Here is a 23,578-nt window from a genome sequence, read left to right on the forward strand (position 1 = left end):
CTTTTTAACCAACCTCAAGAGGAGAGTCTGGTTCGTCCAGGATGCTCTTTTCACTCTGTATCCGCTGCATCGTCCCTGTAGCACTGGGGTCCATTATCAGCACGTTCTGACTACCAGCTCCGCTGAACTTACAGTCACTCTTTCTGGAGTCAGTCGTCCTGCACACCTCGTAATTGTACACGTGTTGGAGAGTCCCTGTCCCCAAAGTGTCTGAGTAACGTGGTGGATAATATGGAATCACAGGGAGGTTGGAGTGATACAGGACGCGAGACTGTCTCCATCTGTAGATTTTCACTGAGATAATAACCACTACACACGTGATGAAGAGGAAGGAAACTACAGCCAGAGCCAACACTAAGTAAAAAGTCAGGTTGTCGTTGTACTCCTTGTCGTGCGTAAAGTCAGTGAACTCCGACAGCACTTCCGGGAAGCTGTCCGCCACCGCCACGTTAACAACGACTGTAGCTGAACGAGATGGTTGCCCGTTGTCCTCCACTATAACATTCAGTCGTTGTTTCACTGCGTCTTTATCAGTGACTTGGCGGATAGTTCTTATTTCTCCGTTCTGTGAGCCCACTTCAAACAGCGCCCTGTCTGTGGCTTTCTGCAGTTTATAGGAGAGCCAGGCATTCTGTCCGGAGTCCACATCCACAGCCACCACTTTAGTGACCAGATAGCCCACATCTGCTGAACGAGGCACCATTTCAGCCACCAGAGAGCCACCAGTCTGGACTGGGTACAGAACCTGAGGGGGGTTGTCGTTCTGGTCCTGGATCAGTATTTTCACAGTCACGTTGCTACTGAGTGGAGGAGAGCCTCCATCCTGAGCTTTGACTCGGAAGTGAAAATCTTTGATCTGCTCGTAGTCAAAAGAGCGCACTGCATGGATGACTCCACTATCAGCACTAACGGACACATATGAGGAGACTGGCACTCCGTTAACAGAGGAGTCCTCCAGTATGTAAGAAACACGGGCATTCTGGTTCCAGTCAGCGTCTCTGGCTTTCACTGTGAATACAGAGAGACCTGGTGTGTTGTTTTCTACAATGTAGGCCTCATATGAGCTCCTCTCAAAGACAGGCGCGTTGTCATTCACGTCAGAGATCTGCAAGGTGAGTGTGACGCTGCTGGAGAGAGAGGGCACGCCCTCATCAGAGCAGGTCACTGTGATATTATATTGGGACGAGGCCTCTCTATCCAAAGCTACCTCTGACACTAAACTATAAAATCCACTCATTGTGTTATGTATTTTAAAAGGAATGTCTTCATTAATATTACACTTCACCTCTCCGTTCCTCTCGGAATCCGGGTCATTCACGCTCAGCATAGCGATGACAGTATTGTCCGGAGAATCTTCTAAAATGGTGTCTGATTTAGACAGTATTTTTAACTGAGGACTGTTGTCATTGATATCAATAACATCAATTAGGATCTTACTGGAATCAGAGAGTCCACCGTTATCTATAGCCTCGATATCAATTTGGAAGAGCTTGTTTTTTTCATAATCAATTTCACCGATCAAAATGACCTCTCCGGTTTTTCTATTAATCTGAAACAGATCAGATAAACGACGCCTGCTATTTGAAATGGCGTATGAAATTACTGCATTTGAGCCCCCGTCTTTGTCAGATGCCCCGACAGTAATGACACTGGTGCCTCGCGGGGAATTCTCGGTTATAGTGGCCTTGTAAACAGACTTAGTAAAGACCGGTGCGTTGTCGTTTGCATCTAACACGTTCACAATTATCTGCATTGTTCCAGACATACGCGGCTTTCCACCATCTAGAGCCGTTAGCAGCAGTGATATCTGCTCCTGCTGCTCTCGGTCGAGGGGCTTCTGTAGCACCATCTCTACCTTTTTACTCCCGTCTGCTTGATTCTCTAGTTTCAAGGCGAAATTGTCGGTTGGATTAAGCGAATAGCTTTGGAGACTATTTTCACCTATATCAGCATCGACGGCTTTCTCCAGCACGAATTTAGACCCGATAACGACAGACTCGCTAATTTCAAAACGTTTCTCGCTCGATAAGAAACTGGGAGCGTTGTCGTTTATGTCTGTGATTTCAATCGTTATGCGGAACAGTTCCATCGGGTTTTCCAGGATCATCTGCAGATGTACAGCACAAGGCGTCGTCTCTCCGCACAACGTCTCTCTGTCTATTCTCTCTTTGATGACGAGGACTCCCCTCTCTCTGTTCAACTCGATATATTCTGCACTGTCTCCGGAATGAATACGAGCTCTGCCTGATTTGAGCCGTTTCATATCCACACCCAAATCCTGAGCAACATTACACACTAATGAACCTTTCTCCATTTCCTCGGGAATGGAGTAGCTGACCTGCCCGAACACTGAGGATACAGACAGAGCCAAGATGAACAACAGTACTTGCCGTAACATTATTTTGTCGGAGTGTTCCTGTGTCCTTTTAATAAAACTGTAATCCATAGGAATATCCTTAAATGTCCGATTGTATTTCCAGGAGATTATGAACACAAGTAGCCGCTTTCCAAGTCCGTGAGCAGTGTTCTGCCTAAATGAAGGCAGGGGATTGGTGCCTGTTTTATTGTCTAGCATGTCACAGTCGAAGGGGGAGGTACAGTTACTAGCCCTATCTAAGACTGCCACACTCTGGCCAATAGCGGCCCTTTCTGTTCAAATCGAAATATAGCAAAAGTTGGGGTAAGGGGGACGAGAATGTTGCGAGTTATGCAAAAGACAAAATATAAGTGAACATATTTTTATTATTATTATTATTAAAAGAAGTAGAAGTAGAAGTAGTAGAAGTAGTCGTAGTAATAGTATTATTATTATTAGTAGTAGTAGTAGCAGAAGTATAATGGGCTGGTGTCTGCAAAATCCTTTTAAATCCTAAAAAAATATTATTTACTTACTTAGAGAATATTGTGAATAGTGGTTGAAGCTTCACTGAGATTCAAATGAGTGCAAGGAACAAAATATCGTTTCTATTTACTCGAGCTCTTGTTATCCAAACAAATAATAAGAAAAAAAAACGTTTTGTATTAAATAGAAACAATAAATAATGATCACTTAAAAATGAAAAATTTAAGTGTTCAGTGTAAAATGTGCAGTCTAACCTCAAGAGGAGAGTCTGGTTCGTCCAGGATGCTCTTTTCACTCTGTATCCGCTGCATCGTCCCTGTAGCACTGGGGTCCATTATCAGCACGTTCTGACTACCAGCTCCGCTGAACTTACAGTCACTCTTTCTGGAGTCAGTCGTCCTGCACACCTCGTAATTGTACACGTGCTGGAGAGTCCCTGTCCCCAAAGTGTCTGAGTAACGTGGTGGATAATATGGAATCACAGGGAGGTTGGAGTGATACAGGACGCGAGACTGTCTCCATCTGTAGATTTTCACTGAGATAATAACCACCACACACGTGATGAAGAGGAAGGAAACTACAGCCAGAGCCAGCACTAAGTAAAAAGTCAGGTTGTCGTTGTACTCCTTGTCGTGCGTAAAGTCAGTGAACTCCGACAGCACTTCCGGGAAGCTGTCCGCCACCGCCACGTTAACAAGGACTGTAGCTGAACGAGAGGGCTGCCCGTTGTCCTCCACTATAACACTCAGTCTTTGTTTCACTGCGTCTTTATCAGTGACTTGGCGGATAGTTCTTATTTCTCCATTCTGTGAGCCCACTTCAAACAGCGCCCTGTCTGTGGCTTTCTGCAGTTTATAGGAGAGCCAGGCATTCTGTCCGGAGTCCACGTCAACAGCCACCACTTTAGTGACCAGGTAGCCCACATCTGCTGAACGAGGCACCAGTTCAGCCACCAGAGAGCCACCAGTCTGGACTGGGTACAGAACCTGAGGGGGGTTGTCGTTCTGGTCCTGGATCAGTATTTTTACAGTCACGTTACTACTGAGTGGAGGAGAGCCTCCATCCTGAGCTTTGACTCGGAAGTTAAAATCTTTGATCTGCTCATAGTCAAAAGAGCGCACTGCATGGATGACTCCACCATCAGCACTAACGGACACATATGAGGAGACTGGCACTCCGTTAACAGAGGAGTCCTCCAGTATGTAAGAAACACGGGCATTCTGGTTCCAGTCAGCGTCTCTGGCTTTCACTGTGAATACAGAGAGACCTGGTGTGTTGTTTTCTACAATGTAGGCCTCATATGAGCTCCTCTCAAAGACAGGCGCGTTGTCATTCACGTCAGAGATCTGTAAGGTGAGAGTGACGCTGCTGGAGAGGGAGGGCACGCCCTCATCAGAGCAGGTCACTGTGATATTATACTCTGAGGATCGCTCTCTGTCTAATTCACTGTCTGTCACTAAAATATAGAAATTATTTGATGTCGACATTATGGTCAATGGAGTGTTATCGTTGATAAAACAATTAACTTTACCGTTTTCATTTGAATCGGGGTCTTGAACGTTCATCATTGCTACAACAGTTTTCGGTTTAGAGTGTTCAGATATCACATTTGACTTCGACATTATATTAATAGTCGGTTTGTTGTCGTTCATATCCACTACTTCAACAATGACTTTACATGAATCTGTAAGTCCACCATCATCACTTGCACGTATGTTAATATGGTAATTCCGGGCAGTTTCATAATCGATTTTTCCAATCAACCAAATTTCCCCACTGTCTTCGTTTATCTGAAACAATGCATGAGCTTGATCTAAACTGTTGGCGATTGAATATTTTATCCGGCCATTCGCTCCATGGTCTGCATCTGTTGCAGTCACGCTGGTGACAGCTGTCCCTTCTGGGGCATTTTCAAAAACAGTGGCTGTGTAGGTGGACTGTGAAAAAACAGGTGCATTATCATTTGCATCTAAAACTGTGATGGAAATGCGAATTGTTCCCGACATCTGCAGGTCGCCTCCATCAAAGGCTGTTAAAACCAAAGACAACAGCTCCTCCTTCTCTCTGTCGAGAGGCTTCTGTAAAATCATTTCTATCTTTTCTGTTCCGTCACCATGACTGTCCCGTTTAAGAACAAAATTATCCGTAGGCTTAAGCTCGTATTTCTGAAGACCATTTTTGCCGACATCAAGATCTATTGCTCTGTCTAAAACAAATTTAGCACCAATAATAGCAGATTCGCTGATCTTGAAACTGACTTCGTTTTTTTCAAATGTGGGCGGATTATCATTTATGTCTGTTATTTCGACAGTGACGCTGTAGAACTCCATCGGGTTCTCTAAAATAATCTGAAAATGTAAAGCACAGGGCGTCGTTTGTCTGCAAATCGCTTCTCTGTCGATTCTGTCTTTGACAAGGAGGACTCCTCGTTCCTTATTCAGCTGGATGTACCCCGCACTGTCCCCCGTATAAACACGAGCTTTACCCGATTTCAGTCGTTTTACATCTAAACCCAAATCCTGAGCTATATTACCGACTAAAGAGCCACTCGGCATTTCCTCAGGGATGGAGTAGGTGACTTGGCCGAGTCCTGAACTGACATAAAGGACCAGGAAAAACCACAGTACTTGCCGTGTCATTGTTCTGCTCGACATTGTCCTCGCGCAATTTACTACGATGAATTATGTCCCAAAAAGGCAGAAAATGTATAGTCCATTAGAAATCCAGAAGTCAATCCATATTAATCCACATCGGTTAAAAAAGAGCCACTGCACGGTTGTCCTTTATAGTGTGCGTCGACGTTATAACCCTGCCTTTCTTTCTCTGTCTGATATCATCGTGATGGGGGACGTTTCTCTTTAAATCTGCTCGAAAACATCAACACGCTGGCCAACAGCGGCCCTAAGAGTACACTGTAATGAACTACAGACAAATCCTTGGCAAAAAATAAAAACTCTGTACTGGAGAGGATATCTTTGTATTTGTTCCAGGAGAGAGGAATCTAATAGACAGAATTAAACACCTAAGATGTAATATTCATATGACTCAAGGGAAAATAAATAATATTCAGTGATTCTAATATACGATAAAACGTTAAACTCACACAAAATCTATCACCAATGATTGAGGGTCAAATAATTGTATGATATAGAGTATGTATGAATGAGCTGCATGTATGTATAAATGTTTATTTGCATGTAGAGCTGTGTGGTAAGGGTTGAATTACATAAACAGCTGGTGGGTTAACCATAACATATTAGGTTATCAGTATTCAACAAAGCTAATATGACTTAACGACAATCCAACACTATATCAAGAAAATGGTGGGCAAACACCAAACGCACTGCATATAAAAACACATATGCTTGCAAACACACATTGCAATGGTAAAATAAGAAAAGATTAGAGGGCATAACAATGTCTCTGTCCATGGTGCTGACTGCGTTCAGCGCCCAGTATATGATAATAGTAAGTACAAAAAAATGCAAACACGTTAAAGTTACAGTTAAGCCCTATTTAACTAACCTCTAGAGGAGAGTCTGGTTCATCCAGGATGCTCTTTTCACTCTGTATCCGCTGCATCGTCCCTGTAGCACTGGGGTCCATTATCAGCACGTTCTGACTACCAGCTCCGCTGAACTTACAGTCACTCTTTCTGGAGTCAGTCGTCCTGCACACCTCGTAATTGTACACATGTTGGAGAGTCCCTGTCCCCAAAGTGTCTGAGTAACGTGGTGGATAATAGGGAATCACAGGGAGGTTGGAGTGATACAGGACGCGAGACTGTCTCCATCTGTAGATTTTCACTGAGATAATAACCACTACACACGTGATGAAGAGGAAGGAAACTACAGCCAGAGCCAGCACTAAGTAAAAAGTCAGGTTGTCGTTGTACTCCTTGTCGTGCGTAAAGTCAGTGAACTCCGACAGCACTTCCGGGAAGCTGTCCGCCACCGCTACGTTAACAACGACTGTAGCTGAACGAGAGGGCTGCCCGTTGTCCTCCACTATAACACTCAGTCTTTGTTTCACTGCGTCTTTATCAGTGACTTGGCGGATAGTTCTTATTTCTCCATTCTGTGAGCCCACTTCAAACAGCGCCCTGTCTGTGGCTTTCTGCAGTTTATAGGAGAGCCAGGCATTCTGTCCAGAGTCCACATCCACAGCCACCACTTTAGTGACCAGGTAGCCCACATCTGCTGAACGAGGCACCAGTTCAGCCACCAGAGAGCCAGTAGTCTGGACTGGGTACAAAACCTGAGGGGGGTTGTCGTTCTGGTCCTGGATCAGTATTTTCACAGTCACGTCACTACTGAGTGGAGGAGAGCCTCCATCCTGAGCTTTGACTCGGAAGTGAAAATCTTTGATCTGCTCGTAGTCAAAAGAGCGCACTGCATGGATGACTCCACTATCAGCACTAACGGACACATATGAGGAGACTGGCACTCCGTTAACAGAGGAGTCCTCCAGTATGTAAGAAACACGGGCATTCTGGTTCCAGTCAGCGTCTCTGGCTTTCACTGTGAATACAGAGAGACCTGGTGTATTGTTTTCTACAATGTAGGCCTCATATGAGCTCCTCTCAAAGACAGGCGCGTTGTCATTCACGTCAGAGATCTGTAAGGTGAGAGTGACGCTGCTGGAGAGGGAGGGCACGCCCTCATCAGAGCAGACGACTGTGATATTATATCGGGAAGCGAGCTCTCTGTCTAAAGCGACCTCTGTAATCAAGGTATAAAATCCATTTAGTGTTGTTTGTATTTTGAAAGGAATGTTATTGTCTATGTTACACTGCACTTTTCCATTATTCTCCGAATCTGGGTCACTTATGCTCAACATTGCAATTACAGTGTTTGGAGGCGAGTCCTCAAAAATAGATTCAGATTTAGAAACAATGTTTATGTCAGGATTATTGTCATTTATATCAATAACGTCAACTATCACCTTCGTGGAATCAGAGAGTCCCCCGCGGTCTGTAACCTCAATATCGATCTGATAAACATTTGCTTTTTCATAATCTATTTCACCGATTAGGACAATTTCACCACTTTTCGAGTCAATCTTAAATAATTTATATAAAACCCGTTTACTGGGCGATATCAGATATGATAATTCTCCGTTCGAGCCAATATCTTTATCAGAGGCACTGACAGTCGTTACGCTGGTGCCTTTTGGAGAATTCTCGAGTATTTTTGCTCTGTACAGCGGTTTAGCGAATGTGGGTGCGTTGTCGTTCACATCCAACACATTGATAAATATCTGCATTGTCCCTGACATCTGCGGCTCTCCCCCATCTATTGCTGTGAGTAACAACGAAATGCGATTCTGCTTTTCTCGATCCAGAGGCTTCTGCAGCACCATCTCTGCCTTTTTACTTCCGTCTGCCTGGTTTTCTAGTTTCAATGCAAAGTTATCTGTTGGAGTAAGTGCGTATTGTTGTAAACCATTAATACCGATGTCGGAATCAATAGCTTTCTCTAATACGAATTTCGATCCTATGACGGCGGACTCGCTAATTTCAAAGCGTTTTTCTGCGTTTGTAAAACTAGGAGTATTGTCGTTTATATCTGTAATCTCCACAGTAACACGGAACAACTCCATTGGATTTTCCAGAATTAACTGGAAATGTAAAGCACAAGGCGTCGTCTCTCCACATAAAGCCTCTCTGTCTATCCTCTCTTGTATAAGGAGGACTGCCCGTTCTCTATTCAGCCCGATGTACTGTGCACCGCCGCCCGTATACACCCGAGCTTTGCCTGATTTTAACCGTTTAAGATCTAAACCTAAATCGTGCGCTATGTTACCGACCACAGAGCCTTTGGCCATTTCTTCGGGGATGGAGTAGCTGACCTGCCCGACCACGTAGCTGAGACAGAGCACCGAGAGAAACAACAGTACTTGCCGTCTCATTGTTCTTTCCGACATCGATTCGTTTCCTGTATCATTAAACGAAAAACGTCTCCGTTGCAGTCGATGTGAAGTTAGTGGACGAAAAGAGGAATACGTCCAAAATCCAGCTATGCAAAGCTCAGCAATGTGTCCGGTAAAACCTTTGTCAGGGATTTTTATCAGCGCAGACTGTTCACTCTGCCTTTCTCTGATTGTGCTCAACGTATCGACTCGAAGAGGCAGGACACAGACAAAAATAACAAGTAGGTATACAGCAACTCGTTTGCCAACAGCGACCCTTTGAGTTGACTGAGCAAATTACATGTGATATGAATAAATAAAGTCGAAAGTCACAGTGTCAAACGAGAGAGAAAAAACGGAGTAAATTGAGTTCTTAAATAACTACTTATATATTCTCAAATAACTACTTTGATGGTCACACTTGATAAGTGTTGTTTATATAATAATTAAGTGCTGTAATCAGAAAAAAGTTGTTTTATGTAACTGAAGAACGTTACTTTCATAATATATATAAACAAATGAAGCCAAGACCAAAGATACAAGGACAACGTAATCACTGGTGTTGAGTGTCGCTCTCCATGGTGCTGAACAGGAATGGTGGGACTTTACAGAGAAACTGAGACATTTATATATATTGTCTCCCACTGAAAACTACTGACTATAAACATAATGCATTAATACCTGTACATTTTAATTACGAATAGAACATGTATGAATGTTAAAGTTTTCTAACCTCCAGAGGAGAGTCTGGTTCGTCCAGGATGCTCTTTTCACTCTGAATCCGCTGCATCGTCCCTGTAGCACTGGGGTCCATTATCAGCACGTTCTGACTACCAGCTCCGCCGAACTTACAGTCACTCTTTCTGGAGTCATTCGTCCTGCACACCTCGTAATTGTACACGTGTTGGAGAGTCCCTGTCCCCAAAGTGTCTGAGTAACGTGGTGGATAATATGGAATCACGGGGAGGTTGGAGTGATACAGGACGCGAGACTGTCTCCATCTGTAGATTTTCACTGAGATAATAACCACTACACACGTGATGAAGAGGAAGGAAACTACAGCCAGAGCCAACACTAAGTAAAAAGTCAGGTTGTCGTTGTACTCCTTGTCGTGCGTAAAGTCAGTGAACTCCGACAGCACTTCCGGGAAGCTGTCCGCCACCGCCACGTTAACAACGACTGTAGCAGAACGAGAGGGCTGCCCGTTGTCTTCCACTATAACATTCAGTCTTTGTTTCACTGCGTCTTTATCAGTGACTTGGCGGATAGTTCTTATTTCTCCATTCTGTGAGCCCACTTCAAACAGCGCCCTGTCTGTCGCTTTCTGCAGTTTATAGGAGAGCCAGGCATTCTGTCCAGAGTCCACATCAACAGCCACCACTTTAGTGACCAGATAGCCCACATCTGCTGAACGAGGCACCATTTCAGCCACCAGAGAGCCACCAGTCTGGACTGGGTACAGAACCTGAGGGGGGTTGTCGTTCTGGTCCTGGATCAGTATTTTCACAGTCACGTTACTACTGAGTGGAGGAGAGCCTCCATCCTGAGCTTTGACTCGGAAGTGAAAATCTTTGATCTGCTCATAGTCAAACGAGCGCACTGCATGGATGACTCCACTATCAGCACTAACGGACACATATGAGGAGACTGGCACTCCGTTAACAGAGGAGTCCTCCATTATGTAAGAAACACGGGCATTCTGGTTCCAGTCAGCGTCTCTGGCTTTCACTGTGAATACAGAGAGACCTGGTGTGTTGTTTTCTACAATGTAGGCCTCATATGAGCTCCTCTCAAAGACAGGTGCGTTGTCATTCACGTCAGAGATCTGTAAGGTGAGAGTGACACTGCTGGAGAGGGAGGGCACGCCCCCATCAGAGCAGCTCACTGTGATATTAAACTCAGAGGATCTCTCTCGGTCTAATTCACTGTCTGTGACGAGGCTAAAGAATTTTTTCGACGTTGTTTTCATCAGAAATGGCATGTGCTCTTCGATATTGCATGAGACTTTTCCATTTTCTCCAGAGTCAGGATCTTGAACATTAAATATAGTTACTACAGTTCCTGGCCTGGTATTTTCTGATATCGAATTCGTCTTAGACATTACATTAATTGAGGGGTGGTTGTCGTTAGTATCTGTCACGTCAACAATAATCTTACATGAATCTGTTAGTCCTCCATCATCACTAGCTTGTACGTGTATTTCATAGTGCTGTGCTTTTTCATAATCCAGGCTTCCAGCTAAAGCTACAACACCACTGTCTTCGTCAATTTTAAACATTACAGGGCCATCACCTAACGTGTTTGTTATTGAATACGACACTTTTCCATTGGAGCCTTTGTCTGCATCTACAGCACTAACTGTGCTCAAAATGGTACCTTTTGGAGCAGTCTCCACAACGGTTGCTTTATAAATTTCCTGCGTAAAAACTGGGGCATTGTCATTGGCGTCTAACACTAAAATGTCTATTCGCATTGTCCCCGACAGCTGAGGACCACCCCCATCAGTAGCTGTGAGCGTCAACGAGAGATGCTCTTGCGCTTCTCTATCTAGTTGTTTTTTCAAAATCATTTCCACTATTTTACTTCCATCCTGCTGATTGTGAAGTTTCAGTTGAAAATTGTCTGATGGTTTTAGCGAATAACCTTGCAATCCGTTAACACCCACATCCAGATCCATGGCTCTCTCGAGTACAAATTTTGCTCCAATAACCGCAGACTCACTGATCCTAAATTTCATCTCCTCCTTTTTGAAGCTCGGTGCATTATCGTTTATATCATTAATTTCGACTGTAACAGAAAAGAATTCAATCGGGTCCTCCAGAGTAATTTGAAGATGTAAAGCGCAAGGTGTTGTCTGCCCGCACAGCGCCTCTCTGTCGATCCTTTCCTTCACAAGCAGGGCTCCTCTGTCTTTATTCAGCTCGATGTATTCTGCATTGTCCTCCGTATAAATGCGAGCTTTGCCCGACTTCAGTCTTCTTACGTCCAGCCCTAAATCCTGCGCTATGTTACCAACTAGAGAGCCCTTTGTCATCTCCTCCGGAACGGAGTAGGTGACCTGCCCGAACACTGAGCGTAGGGAAAAGAGCGACACAAACAGCAGTACTTGCCGTCTCATTGTTCTCGTCCACAATTTATCTTCGAAGAGTCCTGGAGATGTAAAAGATACTGTATTCCACAAAGCCTCAAAGGTTCCTCAATCACAAAGCGTTCGAGAGGAAGATTGATAAAATCCGTGTATTTTTTGTGAATCCGAGAAAAACGACTCGCATCGCCGAGAAGTCCGGGTTTCTGCAACGACGCCAGTGTTCTGTGTGCGTCTCTGTCTCAGTTTCATGTCACAAAATGAAAGGAGAAGCTTCTGCGCTGGTCAACAGCGGCCCTGAGAGTCCAAAGACTTGCACTGCAGGAAACTGCAATGTGCAGTATAGGACGCTCAGTATAAGGAAATAAGAAGGACTCCCAGTCCGAATAAAACAAATAGATCACACCACTCGGTTTGATTCCTGAGCAACGTTTCAATTTACAGGGGGGGTTGTATAATCACTTTACTCAAGTAAAATTACATTTAAAAGCAAATTACACAATGTAGACATAACTGGGTTTAGAGTGCAGTTGTTGTGGTAGCAATTTCCTTTTTTACTCCAAGTTATTTAGTAGAAAATAAAAGTATGTTCAGGGAATCAGAAACAGTTAAATCCTAAAAGGTTGTCAAGGAAATCTAGAATAATAAACAGTCATCTTTTAAACGAAGTCAGATATTAAACAAATTCACTTGAGTAAAACTTTTTTATATGACAGTTCTGGGGGAAAGGCACCATCAGTGCTTGGTAAATTATGTTCATAAATCTCTAAATAATAAATGTTTTGCTGTTATGATAAATTGAGCACGGGAAAGAAACATCCTATAGACTTCAGAACATTATAAAAATGCATTTACTGCTGTTCAGCCACAGTAAAACCTTTATCAAGCTGATAAGTTATAGGCAATTGAACATGTTTGGCTGAGCTTGTTGTTGGGTAAACAGATTAAGCATAAGATAACTTATCACCATATGTACCCAAACAGACACTTCTTTTTTCACATGATCCTCCTAACATTTAAAATGACAATATACTAATTACTTACTATTTGCCACTTGCTGTACACAGAGTTTGACTGTAAATCAAAGTGATTGCTTGTTCTACATCTTTAAGCTATTTTGTTTCCGTTCCATAGCTCTATCCCTTCAAACAGGCATTAGTTTGTATGAAGATGGAGCAGGAATTCAGAGTGAGTGCCATATTATGTTTCTGTGACCCATACTGAACATACTTAGCATCATCAGAGATAGGAGGACTGTAATCACAGCAAATCCCAACATATGCATCTAAAGACGTGGGTGTGTCCTGCCTCATGACCAATATGTTATCAACAACAGGTATGTATTTCAGACAACAAAGACAGCAAGATTTTAGCTTGAGACGATATGTTTTCCTCGATGCAAGTACAGCTAGGCAAACCCTGTCCAAGGAAGTGTTCATTGTCCGAATAAAAAGAAAACACAGCTCATTTCAGAGCGCATATCAGCCCCTGAATCCATCCAGTCTTTAGCTAGAAAATATAATATTTTCTATATGCCAAGGGATTCTAAAAACACAATAACTGCCAATAAATTAGATACATGTTAGATTCACAAACATTGTGGAACATTTTCTTCTGGAAAAAGACAATGTGGAGATGTGTTTCGGAGTGATGGACTGACTGGGAATAACTCTTCATCGATTATCTTGGTGCTTTATCCCTCTATGGAAAGTGCTGTCCACAGCCCTGGTGCTGAATGTATAGTATATAGAGTGGAAATAGCTGATGAAGAAGTCCACAACACGAGCCCCTCAAATAATATATCTGGTAAATTTTTCAGTTTACCTCGATTTTCATCTAAAGCTAAAATGTGCAAACATGACATGAACCGAAAAAATTACGCTACTTGAAAAGTTAATTATTTGGGGATATGAGTAAGCAGGTTAACTGTTAATTCCAGATATAGTATGTGTTAGCACAATCTAAAGCTCAGCACCATTGTCTATCTAATCAAAGCCTTGTGTGTTGCCAAAAGTAGAGACAGTAGATTAACAGACAATATATTGCTTTTACCAAGTCCAGTTGACTTGAAACTTGTATTGAACACAAAGTTTAGAGATATTAGTTGCTCGACAGCTAAAGACAACATTAACAAATCGATATTTATTAATAGTTTGTATCTCTTGCAATAAAGAATAAGAGCTGATTACAACATTGCTGATATAAAAAAATCCAAGTTTGAATTCAGCGTAGTATATTCAACTTTTAAATTAGTTTCCACATGAGTCTCTTTAGTTCTCAAGCAACTTTCAAAGGTTGACATTGTAAAGACAAGGATACACAGGGTCAAAACTGTAATGTTGCTATAAACAAACAATCAAACAGTATGTAAAGAGGTCGCTTTAAAACAACAAAAGAAGATTGATTCTAAGAGTGAAAATGACAACAGGAAGAAGTATAAGTCAATTGCATTGTAATTAGTTACAAGTTCCCCCAGTTTTTGGTGCAAACGAATGAAAAGAAACCACAAGCTTTGCTGCTAATGCAACATTTTGTGTTAGTGCTTGAGACCAACCTCTAGAGGTGAGTCTGGTTCGTCCAGGATGCTCTTTTCACTCTGAATCCGCTGCATCGTCCCTGTAGCACTGGGGTCCATTATCAGCACGTTCTGACTACCAGCGCCGCTGAACTTACAGTCACTCTTTCTGGAGTCAGTCGTCCTGCACACTTCGTAATTGTACACGTGTTGGAGAGTCCCTGTCCCCAAAGTGTCTGAGTAACGTGGTGGATAATATGGAATCACGGGGAGGTTGGAGTGATACAGGACGCGAGACTGTCTCCATCTGTAGATTTTCACTGAGATAATAACCACTACACACGTGATGAAGAGGAAGGAAACTACAGCCAGAGCCAACACTAAGTAAAAAGTCAGGTTGTCGTTGTACTCCTTGTCGTGCGTAAAGTCAGTGAACTCCGACAGCACTTCCGGGAAGCTGTCCGCCACCGCCACGTTAACAACGACTGTAGCTGAACGAGAGGGCTGCCCGTTGTCCTCCACTATAACACTCAGTCTTTGTTTCACTGCGTCTTTATCAGTGACTTGGCGGATAGTTCTTATTTCTCCATTCTGTGAGCCCACTTCAAACAGCGCCCTGTCTGTGGCTTTCTGCAGTTTATAGGAGAGCCAGGCATTCTGTCCAGAGTCCACATCAACAGCGACCACTTTAGTGACCAGATAGCCCACATCTGCTGAACGAGGCACCAGTTCAGCCAACAGAGAGCCACCAGTTTGGACTGGGTACAGAACCTGAGGGGGATTGTCGTTCTGGTCCTGGATCAGTATTTTCACAGTCACATTACTACTGAGTGGAGGAGAGCCTCCATCCTGAGCTTTGACTCGGAAGTGAAAATCTTTGATCTGCTCGTAGTCAAAAGAGCGCACTGCATGGATGACTCCACTATCAGCACTAACGGACACATATGAGGAGACTGGCACTCCGTTAACAGAGGAGTCCTCCAGTATGTAAGAAACACGGGCATTCTGGTTCCAGTCAGCGTCTCTGGCTTTCACTGTGAATACAGAGAGACCTGGTGTGTTGTTTTCTACAATGTAGGCCTCATATGAGCTCCTCTCAAAGACAGGCGCGTTGTCATTCACGTCAGAGATCTGTAAGGTGAGAGTGACGCTGCTGGTGAGGGAGGGCACACCCTCATCAGAGCAGCTCACTGTGATATTAAACTCAGAGGATCTCTCTCTGTCTAATTCACTGTCTGTCACTAAGCTATAGAAATTATTTGTTGATGTTTTCAAAATGAATGGTACATTTTCTCCAATAAAACATCGAACATTTCCATTTTCTCCAGAGTCTTTGTCTTCGATGTTTATCATTGTCACGACTGTATTGAGTTTAGCATCCTCTGAAATCACCGTTGACTTCGACATTATGTTAATTTCAGGTTTGTTGTCATTTACATCTTGTACATCGACGATTAATTTACAAGAATCTGTGAGTCCTCCCTCGTCACTGGCCAGAACATTTATTTGAAAATTTCGAGAGTCTTCGAAATCAACATTTCCAATTAAACTGATTTCACCTGTTTCCTCATTTACCTCAAATACTTTAATAATGCCATCTAATGTATTTGTGATTGAATATGTTATTTTCCCATACGAGCCTTCATCTGCATCTGTAGCTGTAACAGTGGCTACAACTGTTCCTTTAGGTGAATTCTCAGTAACTGTAGCTTTGTATGTGGACTGTGTAAAAACAGGGGCGTTATCATTAGCGTCTAAAACTGTAATAACGATCATCATTGTCCCTGACATCTGCGGCTCTCCTCCATCTACAGCCGTTAACACGAGAGATATCTGCTCCTGTTTCTCTCTGTCTAAAGGTTTCCGTAGAACCATCTCAACATTTTTATTTCCATCAGCGTTACTGTGAACCTTCAGAGCAAAATTATCCGTTGGTTGTAATTCGTAGCTTTTAAGATCGTTTATTCCAACATCGAGATCCACAGCCCCCTTCAGCACAAATTTTGCCCCCGTGATCGCTGACTCGCTTATTTTAAATTTCATTTCACTTTTTTCAAATGTCGGTGAATTATCATTGATATCTGTGATCTGCACCGTCACACTGTAAAATTCCATAGGATTCTCTAAAATAATCTGAAAATGCAAAGCGCACGGCGTCGTCTGTCTGCAGAGCGCCTCTCTGTCGATTCTGTCTTTGACGAGGAGGACTCCTCTTTCTCTGTTCAGCTCGATGTACTCGTCGCTGCCTCGGGTATAAATTCGAGCTTTACCAGATGTCAGACGTTTGGTTTGTAAACCTAAATCATGCGCTATATTGCCGACTAAAGATCCTTTGGCCATTTCCTCAGGAATAGTGTAGCTGACCTGCCCGAGCACCGTGCCGACGGAGAGGAGACACATGAACAGCAGTACTCGCCTCGTCATTGTTCTTGCCGAAATGCTTCCAAAAGGTTGAGTTTGTTTATATCCCAGAAAACTGATATTGAATCCAGTATGAAACGTTAAACCAGCGAAAATATAATCCACAAAAGAGAAAGAAGAACAAAAGATCGATTCGTTTATCAAATATTCTCCATGACTCGAGTGTCCGTTCTTTCCCGTCTGACTCTTTCTTTATTATGTCGATGCTACATGGGAGGTGCTGTAACAACCTCACTGTCTGCCGTCGACACTGTGGTGAACAGCGGCCCTAAGAGTTCACAATATAAAACTGCAGAACTCCATCATGAACTACTTACTCTCTGTTGTTCAGTTTATATTTGAATGTGATTGAAACTCAGTATGAATACAAACTCAATTTGAAAAAATGCCTACACTTCTGCAGATAACACTCAAAGCAATGATTTACTTGTTTTTAAGTAGCAAAAACTGTGGATTGTACTTTTTGCATATTGTCTTATATACCAAACCATTTGCCACTGAAATTTATCCAAGTTATAGTATTAAAATGTTTTGAGATTCCTGTTTACATTGTGTTATGTCGAAAAGAGTCATCAGATTTATTTGACCTACAAAAGGTGCATTTAAAAAAAGTTAATTGATTAAACATTAAGTTAGGCTATAGATGAAAATATCGGAATATCAAGCAAAACGTTTACAATCAAGGGAACTCTGCTAAGAATGCGAAACAAAAGCACAAATACGAAGACTATTTAACTAACCTCTAGAGGAGAGTCTGGTTCATCCAGGATGCTATTTTCACTCTGTATCCGCTGCATCGTCCCTGTAGAACTGGGGTCCATTATCAGCACGTTCTGACTACCAGCTCCGCTGATCTTACAGTCACTCTTTCTGGAGTCAGTCGTCCTGCACACCTCGTAATTGTACACGTGCTGGAGAGTCCCTGTCCCCAAAGTGTCTGAGTAACGTGGTGGATAATATGGAATCACGGGGAGGTTGGAGTGATACAGGACGCGAGACTGTCTCCACCTGTAGATTTTCACTGAGATAATAACCACTACACACGTGATGAAGAGGAAGGAAACTACAGCCAGAGCCAGCACTAAGTAAAAAGTCAGGTTGTCGTTGTACTCCTTGTCGTGCGTAAAGTCAGTGAACTCCGACAGCACTTCCGGGAAGCTGTCCGCCACCGCCACGTTAACAACGACTGTAGCTGAACGAGAGGGCTGCCCGTTGTCCTCCACTATAACACTCAGTCTTTGTTTCACTGCGTCTTTATCAGTGACTTGGCGGATAGTTCTTATTTCTCCATTCTGTGAGCCCACTTCAAACAGCGCCCTGTCTGTGGCTTTCTGCAGTTTATAGGAGAGCCAGGCATTCTGACCAGAGTCCACATCAACAGCCACCACTTTAGTGACCAGGTAGCCCACATCTGCTGAACGAGGCACCATTTCAGCCACCAGAGAGCCACCAGTCTGGACTGGGTACAGCACCTGAGGGGGGTTGTCGTTCTGGTCCTGGATCAGTATTTTCACAGTCACGTTGCTACTGAGTGGAGGAGAGCCTCCATCCTGAGCTTTGACTCGGAAGTGAAAATCTTTGATTTGTTCGTAGTCAAAAGAGCGCACTGCATGGATGACTCCACTATCAGCACTAACAGACACATACGAGGAGACTGGCACTCCGTTAACAGAGGAGTCCTCCAGTATGTAAGAAACACGGGCATTCTGGTTCCAGTCAGCGTCTCTGGCTTTCACTGTGAATACAGAGAGACCTGGTGTGTTGTTTTCTACAATGTAGGCCTCGTATGAGCTCCTCTCAAAGACAGGCGCGTTGTCATTCACGTCAGAGATCTGTAAGGTGAGAGTGACGCTGCTGGAGAGGGAGGGCACGCCCTCATCAGAGCAGCTCACTGTGATGTTATACTCTGAGAATCTCTCTCTGTCTAATTCACTGTTTGTGACGATACTATAAAAACCATTTGATGCATTTTCAATGATTAGTGGTACATTCTCGCTAAGAAAACATGTAACCACTCCGTTATTATCCGAGTCAGCATCGTGCACATTCATCACAGCGACAACTGTTTGTATCCCAGAGTCTTCCGGTATAGACTGTGAAGTTGACATCAAATCTATTATCGGAACATTATCATTCACATCAATTATGTCAAATTGTATTTTGCAGGAGTCAGTGAGCCCACCTTGATCTCTTGCTTTAACATTTAGCTGATAATGTTTTGATGTTTCATAATCTACTTTTCCGATCAAACGTACCTCACCACTTGTACCGTGTATTTCAAATAAATTCAGAATCCCCTCCGTGTTACTAGATAAGGAGTACGTTATCAAACTATTGGCGCCCTGATCTACGTCTCTCGCCGTTACAGTCATTAATGAAGTTCCCTTCGGGGTGTTTTCCATTAAATTCGCTTTATAGGTTGACTGCGTAAACACTGGCGCATTGTCATTCACATCTAATACAGTTATATGAATTTCCACTGTCCCTGACAACTGAGGTTCACCTCCGTCGATAGCGGTTAGTGTTAGAGTCAGATGCTCTTGTTTTTCACGATCAAGAGGTTTTTCCAAGACCATCTCAACCTCCTTTTCTCCATCTGCGTTTCCGTTGAGTTTTAAAACGAAGTTATCTGTCGGATTAAGGGAGTAGCTCTTGAGCCCATTTCCTCCAACATCAGTATCTAATGCTTTCTCTAATACGAATTTTGCCCCCCTGACAGCCGATTCACTTATCTCAAATAACATACTGTTCATTTTGAATATAGGAGCGTTGTCGTTTATATCTGTTATTTCGACTGTTACACGATAGAACTCGATGGGGTTTTCCAAAATAATTTGAAACTGTAAAGCGCACGGACTCGTCTGTTTGCATAACGCCTCTCTGTCTATTTTCTCCCGAATGAGAAGGAGGCCCTTTTCTTTATTCAGCTCGATATATTCGGCGCCGTTTCCAACATGCAAGCGAGCTTTTCCGGATTTCAGCCGTTTTAAATCCAAACCTAAATCTTGTGCGATGTTTCCGACCATTGAGCCTTTCGACATTTCCTCGGGGATGGAATAGCTGACCTGCCCGTGCACAGACCAGAGAGAGAGCGTCGAGAGAAACAAAAGCACTTGCCGTCTCATTGTTCCGTTCAACGGAGCTACACCGTCACAAAGAATCAGAAAATAATCCACAGAAAAGGCAGTAGTAATCCACAAACAGCGGTACCGAGAAAATAAAAAACGTCAGTTAAAATGTCCATGTAAATTATTCCAACTCTTTGGTCCGTGTGTACTCTTCTCGATGACAGATATATTGTGTGGTTCCGTCCTTACATCCCACAGCAACAAAATGATCAGGGAGGCACTGCTGAAAAATGCAATGACACTAACACACACTGGCCAACAGCGTCGCCAAGAGTGCAAAATACGAAACTGCAGAGTATATGGGGCTATTAAGGAGACAAGGAACTTAAGTTTAAAAAAATACTATTCACAGAACTTCTCACAGTAGCATTCTATAGATTCAAATAAAAGACGACACAAATGACTATTGACAGGACATGGTACATGAAAAAACCGCATTGCACCATGGTGACCAAAAGTGTCTCAGTCAGTCATTCAGTCCGTCACTGAAAAACACAATGACAGATGCCATACACGAGAATCTGCCTCAACCTCATATGGTGGTTCGTCTAGCGCTGTCCGTGGTGCTGGTCAAAGTAAAACCACGCAATAAAATCAACATAAACTATTAACAGCACGTTTTTTGTTTGTTTGTTTTGTTTGATGTCTTTACTAAGAGCAATGGATGATAGCAATTAAATACGATCATCACCTAGAGGAGAGTTTAGCTCAACGTCAGAGGATAGACAGACAGATAGACAGATAGATTGATAGATAGATAGATAGATAGATAGATAGATAGATAGATAGATAGATAGATAGATAGATAGATAGATAGATAGATAGATAGATAGAGAGAGAGAGAGAGAGAGAGAGAGAGAGAGAGAGAGAGAGAGAGAGAGAGAGAGAGAGAGAGAGAGAAACAGACAGACAGACAGAGAGACTGAACAGCAACAAGGATGTTATGTGTGCTGTCCATGGTACTGAAACAAAAAAACCTCCAAGTGAAATGAACCCTGAATCTCAGCAAGCTGAGCTAAAGGAGTATGCATGCAACTGAAACACTGAAAAGGGCATAATTCAAAGGAATAGGCCTGGAAACAAATTAGAGTTTATAACTAACCTCAAGAGGAGAGTCTGGTTCATCCAGGATGCTCTTTTCACTCTGTATCCGCTGCATCGTCCCTGTAGCACTGGGGTCCATTATCAGCACGTTCTGACTACCAGCTCCGCTGAACTTACAGTCACTCTTTTTGGAGTCAGTCGTCCTGCACACCTCGTAATTGTACACGTGTTGGAGAGTCCCTGTCCCCAAAGTGTCTGAGTAACGTGGTGGATAATATGGAATCACAGGGAGGTTGGATTGATACAGGACGCGAGACTGTCTCCACCTGTAGATTTTCACTGAGATAATAACCACTACACACGTGATGAAGAGGAAGGAAACTACAGCCAGAGCCAACACTAAGTAAAAAGTCAGGTTGTCGTTGTACTCCTTGTCGTGCGTAAAGTCAGTGAACTCCGACAGCACTTCCGGGAAGCTGTCCGCCACCGCCACGTTAACAACGACTGTAGCTGAACGAGAGGGCTGCCCGTTGTCCTCCACTATAACACTCAGTCTTTGTTTCACTGCGTCTTTATCAGTGACTTGGCGGATAGTTCTTATTTCTCCATTCTGTGAGCCCACTTCAAACAGCGCCCTGTCTGTGGCTTTCTGCAGTTTATAGGAGAGCCAGGCATTCTGTCCAGAGTCCACATCCACAGCCACAACTTTAGTGACCAGATAGCCCACATCCGCTGAACGAGGCACCAGTTCAGCCACCAGAGAGCCACCAGTCTGGACTGGGTACAGAACCTGAGGGGGGTTGTCGTTCTGGTCCTGGATCAGTATTTTCACAGTCACGTTACTACTGAGTGGAGGAGAGCCTCCATCCTGAGCTTTGACTCGGAAGTGAAAATCTTTGATCTGCTCGTAGTCAAAAGAGCGCACTGCATGGATGACTCCACTATCAGCACTAACAGACACATACGAGGAGACTGGCACTCCGTTAACAGAGGAGTCCTCCAGTATGTAAGAAACACGGGCATTCTGGTTCCAGTCAGAGTCTCTGGCTTTCACTGTGAATACAGAGAGACCTGGTGTGTTGTTTTCTACAATGTAGGCCTCATATGAGCTCCTCTCAAAAACAGGCGCGTTGTCATTCACGTCAGAGATCTGTAAGGTGAGAGTGACGCTGCTGGAGAGGGAGGGCACACCCTCATCAGAGCAGCTCACTGTGATATTATACTCAGAGGATCTCTCTCGGTCTAATTCACTGTCTGTCACTAAACTATAGAAAGTATTTGTTGATGTTTTCAAAATGAATGGTACATTTTCTCCAATAAAACATCGAACATTTCCGTTTTCTCCAGAGTCTTTGTCTTCTATGTTTATCATTGTCACGACTGTATTAAGTTTTGCATCTTCTGAAATCACAGTTGACTTCGACATTATGTTAATTTCAGGTTTGTTATCATTTACATCTTGCACATCGACCATTAACTTGCAAGAATCTGTGAGTCCACCCTCGTCACTGGCCAGAACATTTATTTGATAATTTCGAGAGTCTTCGAAATCAATATTGCCAATTAAACTAATTTCACCGGTTTCCTCATTTACCTCAAATACTTTAATAATGCCATCTAATGTATTTGTAATTGAATATAGTATTTTAGCATTAGAGTCTTGATCTGCATCTGTAGCTGTAACTGCCGCTACAACTGTTCCTTTAGGTGAATTCTCAGTAACTGTAGCTTTGTATGTGGACTGTGTAAAAACAGGGGCGTTATCATTAACGTCTAAAACTGTAATAATTATCATCATTGTTCCTGTCATCTGCGGCTCTCCTCCATCTACAGCCATTAACACGAGAGATATCTGCTCCTGTTTCTCTCTGTCTAAAGGTTTCTGTAGAATCATCTCGACATTTTTATTTCCATCAGTGTGACTGTGAACTCGGAGAGCAAAATTATCTGTTGGCTTTAATTCGTAGCTTTTAAGATCGTTTATTGCAACATCGAGATCCACAGCCCCCTTGAGCACAAATTTTGCCCCCGTGATCGCTGTCTCACTGATTTTAAATTGCATTTCATTCTTTTCAAAGGTCGGTGAATTATCATTGATATCTGTGATCTGCACCGTCACACTGTAAAATTCCATAGGATTCTCTAAAATAATCTGAAAATGCAAAGCGCACGGCGTCGTCTGTCTGCAGAGCGCCTCTCTGTCGATTCTCTCTTTGACGAGGAGGACTCCTCTTTCTCTGTTCAGCTCGATGTACTCGTCGCTGCCTCGGGTATAAATTCGAGCTTTACCAGATGTCAGACGTTTGGTTTGTAAACCTAAATCATGCGCTATATTGCCCACTAAAGATCCTTTTGCCATTTCCTCAGGAATAGTGTAGCTGACCTGCCCGAGCACCGTGCCGACGGAGAGGAGACACATGAACAGCAGTACTCGCCTCGTCATTGTTCTTGCCGAAATGATTCCAAAAGGTTGAGTTTGTTTATATCCCAGAAAACTGATAGAGAATCCAGTATAAAACGTTAAACCAGCGAAAATATAATCCACACAAGAGAAAGAAGAACGAAAGATCGATTCGTTTATCAAATATTCTCCACGAGCCCAGTGTCCGTTCTTTCCCCTCTCGCTCTTTCTT

At 43.2% G+C, this 23,578-nt stretch overlaps 8 protein-coding genes across 13 annotated transcripts in view; all 8 read right to left on the bottom strand.

Annotated features, from left to right (window-relative positions):
* The window catches only part of LOC128445521 (protocadherin gamma-A4), a 248,766-nt gene that overhangs the window by 70,228 nt on the left and 154,960 nt on the right, over positions 1–23,578 (bottom strand). The window lies entirely within an intron of this gene.
* Positions 5–2,523, bottom strand: LOC128445532 (protocadherin beta-16). The gene has a single exon (XM_053428286.1). The coding sequence runs from the start codon at positions 2,444–2,446 to the stop codon at positions 5–7; it is 2,442 nt and encodes an 813-aa protein (XP_053284261.1). The 5' UTR covers positions 2,447–2,523.
* On the bottom strand, positions 3,073–5,675 carry LOC128445533 (protocadherin gamma-A2). The gene has a single exon (XM_053428287.1). It carries the CDS (start codon positions 5,494–5,496, stop codon positions 3,073–3,075), a length of 2,424 nt encoding a protein of 807 aa, XP_053284262.1. The 5' UTR covers positions 5,497–5,675.
* Positions 6,359–8,953, bottom strand: LOC128445537 (protocadherin beta-16). The gene has a single exon (XM_053428292.1). The coding sequence runs from the start codon at positions 8,765–8,767 to the stop codon at positions 6,359–6,361; it is 2,409 nt and encodes an 802-aa protein (XP_053284267.1). The 5' UTR covers positions 8,768–8,953.
* Positions 9,471–12,129, bottom strand: LOC128445534 (protocadherin beta-16). Of its 2 annotated transcripts, XM_053428288.1 has the most exons (2): positions 12,061–12,089; positions 9,471–11,883 (listed from the first exon to the last, which is right to left on the bottom strand). In XM_053428288.1, the coding sequence occupies exons 1-2, from the start codon at positions 12,087–12,089 to the stop codon at positions 9,471–9,473; spliced, it is 2,442 nt and encodes an 813-aa protein (XP_053284263.1). The 2 variants fall into 2 exon arrangements, with proteins under 2 accessions (XP_053284263.1, XP_053284264.1); XM_053428289.1 differs by having other exon boundaries at positions 9,471–12,129.
* LOC128445539 (protocadherin gamma-A2-like) lies at positions 14,103–16,983 on the bottom strand. The gene has a single exon (XM_053428293.1). The coding sequence runs from the start codon at positions 16,774–16,776 to the stop codon at positions 14,374–14,376; it is 2,403 nt and encodes an 800-aa protein (XP_053284268.1). The 5' UTR covers positions 16,777–16,983; the 3' UTR covers positions 14,103–14,373.
* LOC128445543 (protocadherin gamma-A2) lies at positions 17,505–20,084 on the bottom strand. Its single transcript, XM_053428298.1, has one exon. It carries the CDS (start codon positions 19,896–19,898, stop codon positions 17,505–17,507), a length of 2,394 nt encoding a protein of 797 aa, XP_053284273.1. The 5' UTR covers positions 19,899–20,084.
* On the bottom strand, positions 20,986–23,562 carry LOC128445548 (protocadherin gamma-A2-like). The gene has a single exon (XM_053428303.1). The coding sequence runs from the start codon at positions 23,386–23,388 to the stop codon at positions 20,986–20,988; it is 2,403 nt and encodes an 800-aa protein (XP_053284278.1). The 5' UTR covers positions 23,389–23,562.

This window comes from Pleuronectes platessa, chromosome 8 (genome assembly GCF_947347685.1).
Source record: "Pleuronectes platessa chromosome 8, fPlePla1.1, whole genome shotgun sequence".
NCBI classification, from domain to species: Eukaryota; Metazoa; Chordata; class Actinopteri; order Pleuronectiformes; family Pleuronectidae; genus Pleuronectes; species Pleuronectes platessa.

Coding starts and splice junctions, on each gene's coding strand:
- LOC128445532 (XM_053428286.1), bottom strand. CDS start 2,446: ATGGATTACAGTTTTATTAAAAGGACACAGGAACACTCCGACAAAATA.
- LOC128445533 (XM_053428287.1), bottom strand. CDS start 5,496: ATGTCGAGCAGAACAATGACACGGCAAGTACTGTGGTTTTTCCTGGTC.
- LOC128445537 (XM_053428292.1), bottom strand. CDS start 8,767: ATGTCGGAAAGAACAATGAGACGGCAAGTACTGTTGTTTCTCTCGGTG.
- LOC128445534 (XM_053428288.1), bottom strand. CDS start 12,089: ATGAAACTGAGACAGAGACGCACACAGAA. Junction 11,884..12,060: donor AGACAGAGACGCACACAGAA/CACTGGCGTCGT, acceptor CGAAGATAAATT/GTGGACGAGAACAATGAGAC.
- LOC128445539 (XM_053428293.1), bottom strand. CDS start 16,776: ATGACGAGGCGAGTACTGCTGTTCATGTGTCTCCTCTCCGTCGGCACG.
- LOC128445543 (XM_053428298.1), bottom strand. CDS start 19,898: ATGAGACGGCAAGTGCTTTTGTTTCTCTCGACGCTCTCTCTCTGGTCT.
- LOC128445548 (XM_053428303.1), bottom strand. CDS start 23,388: ATGACGAGGCGAGTACTGCTGTTCATGTGTCTCCTCTCCGTCGGCACG.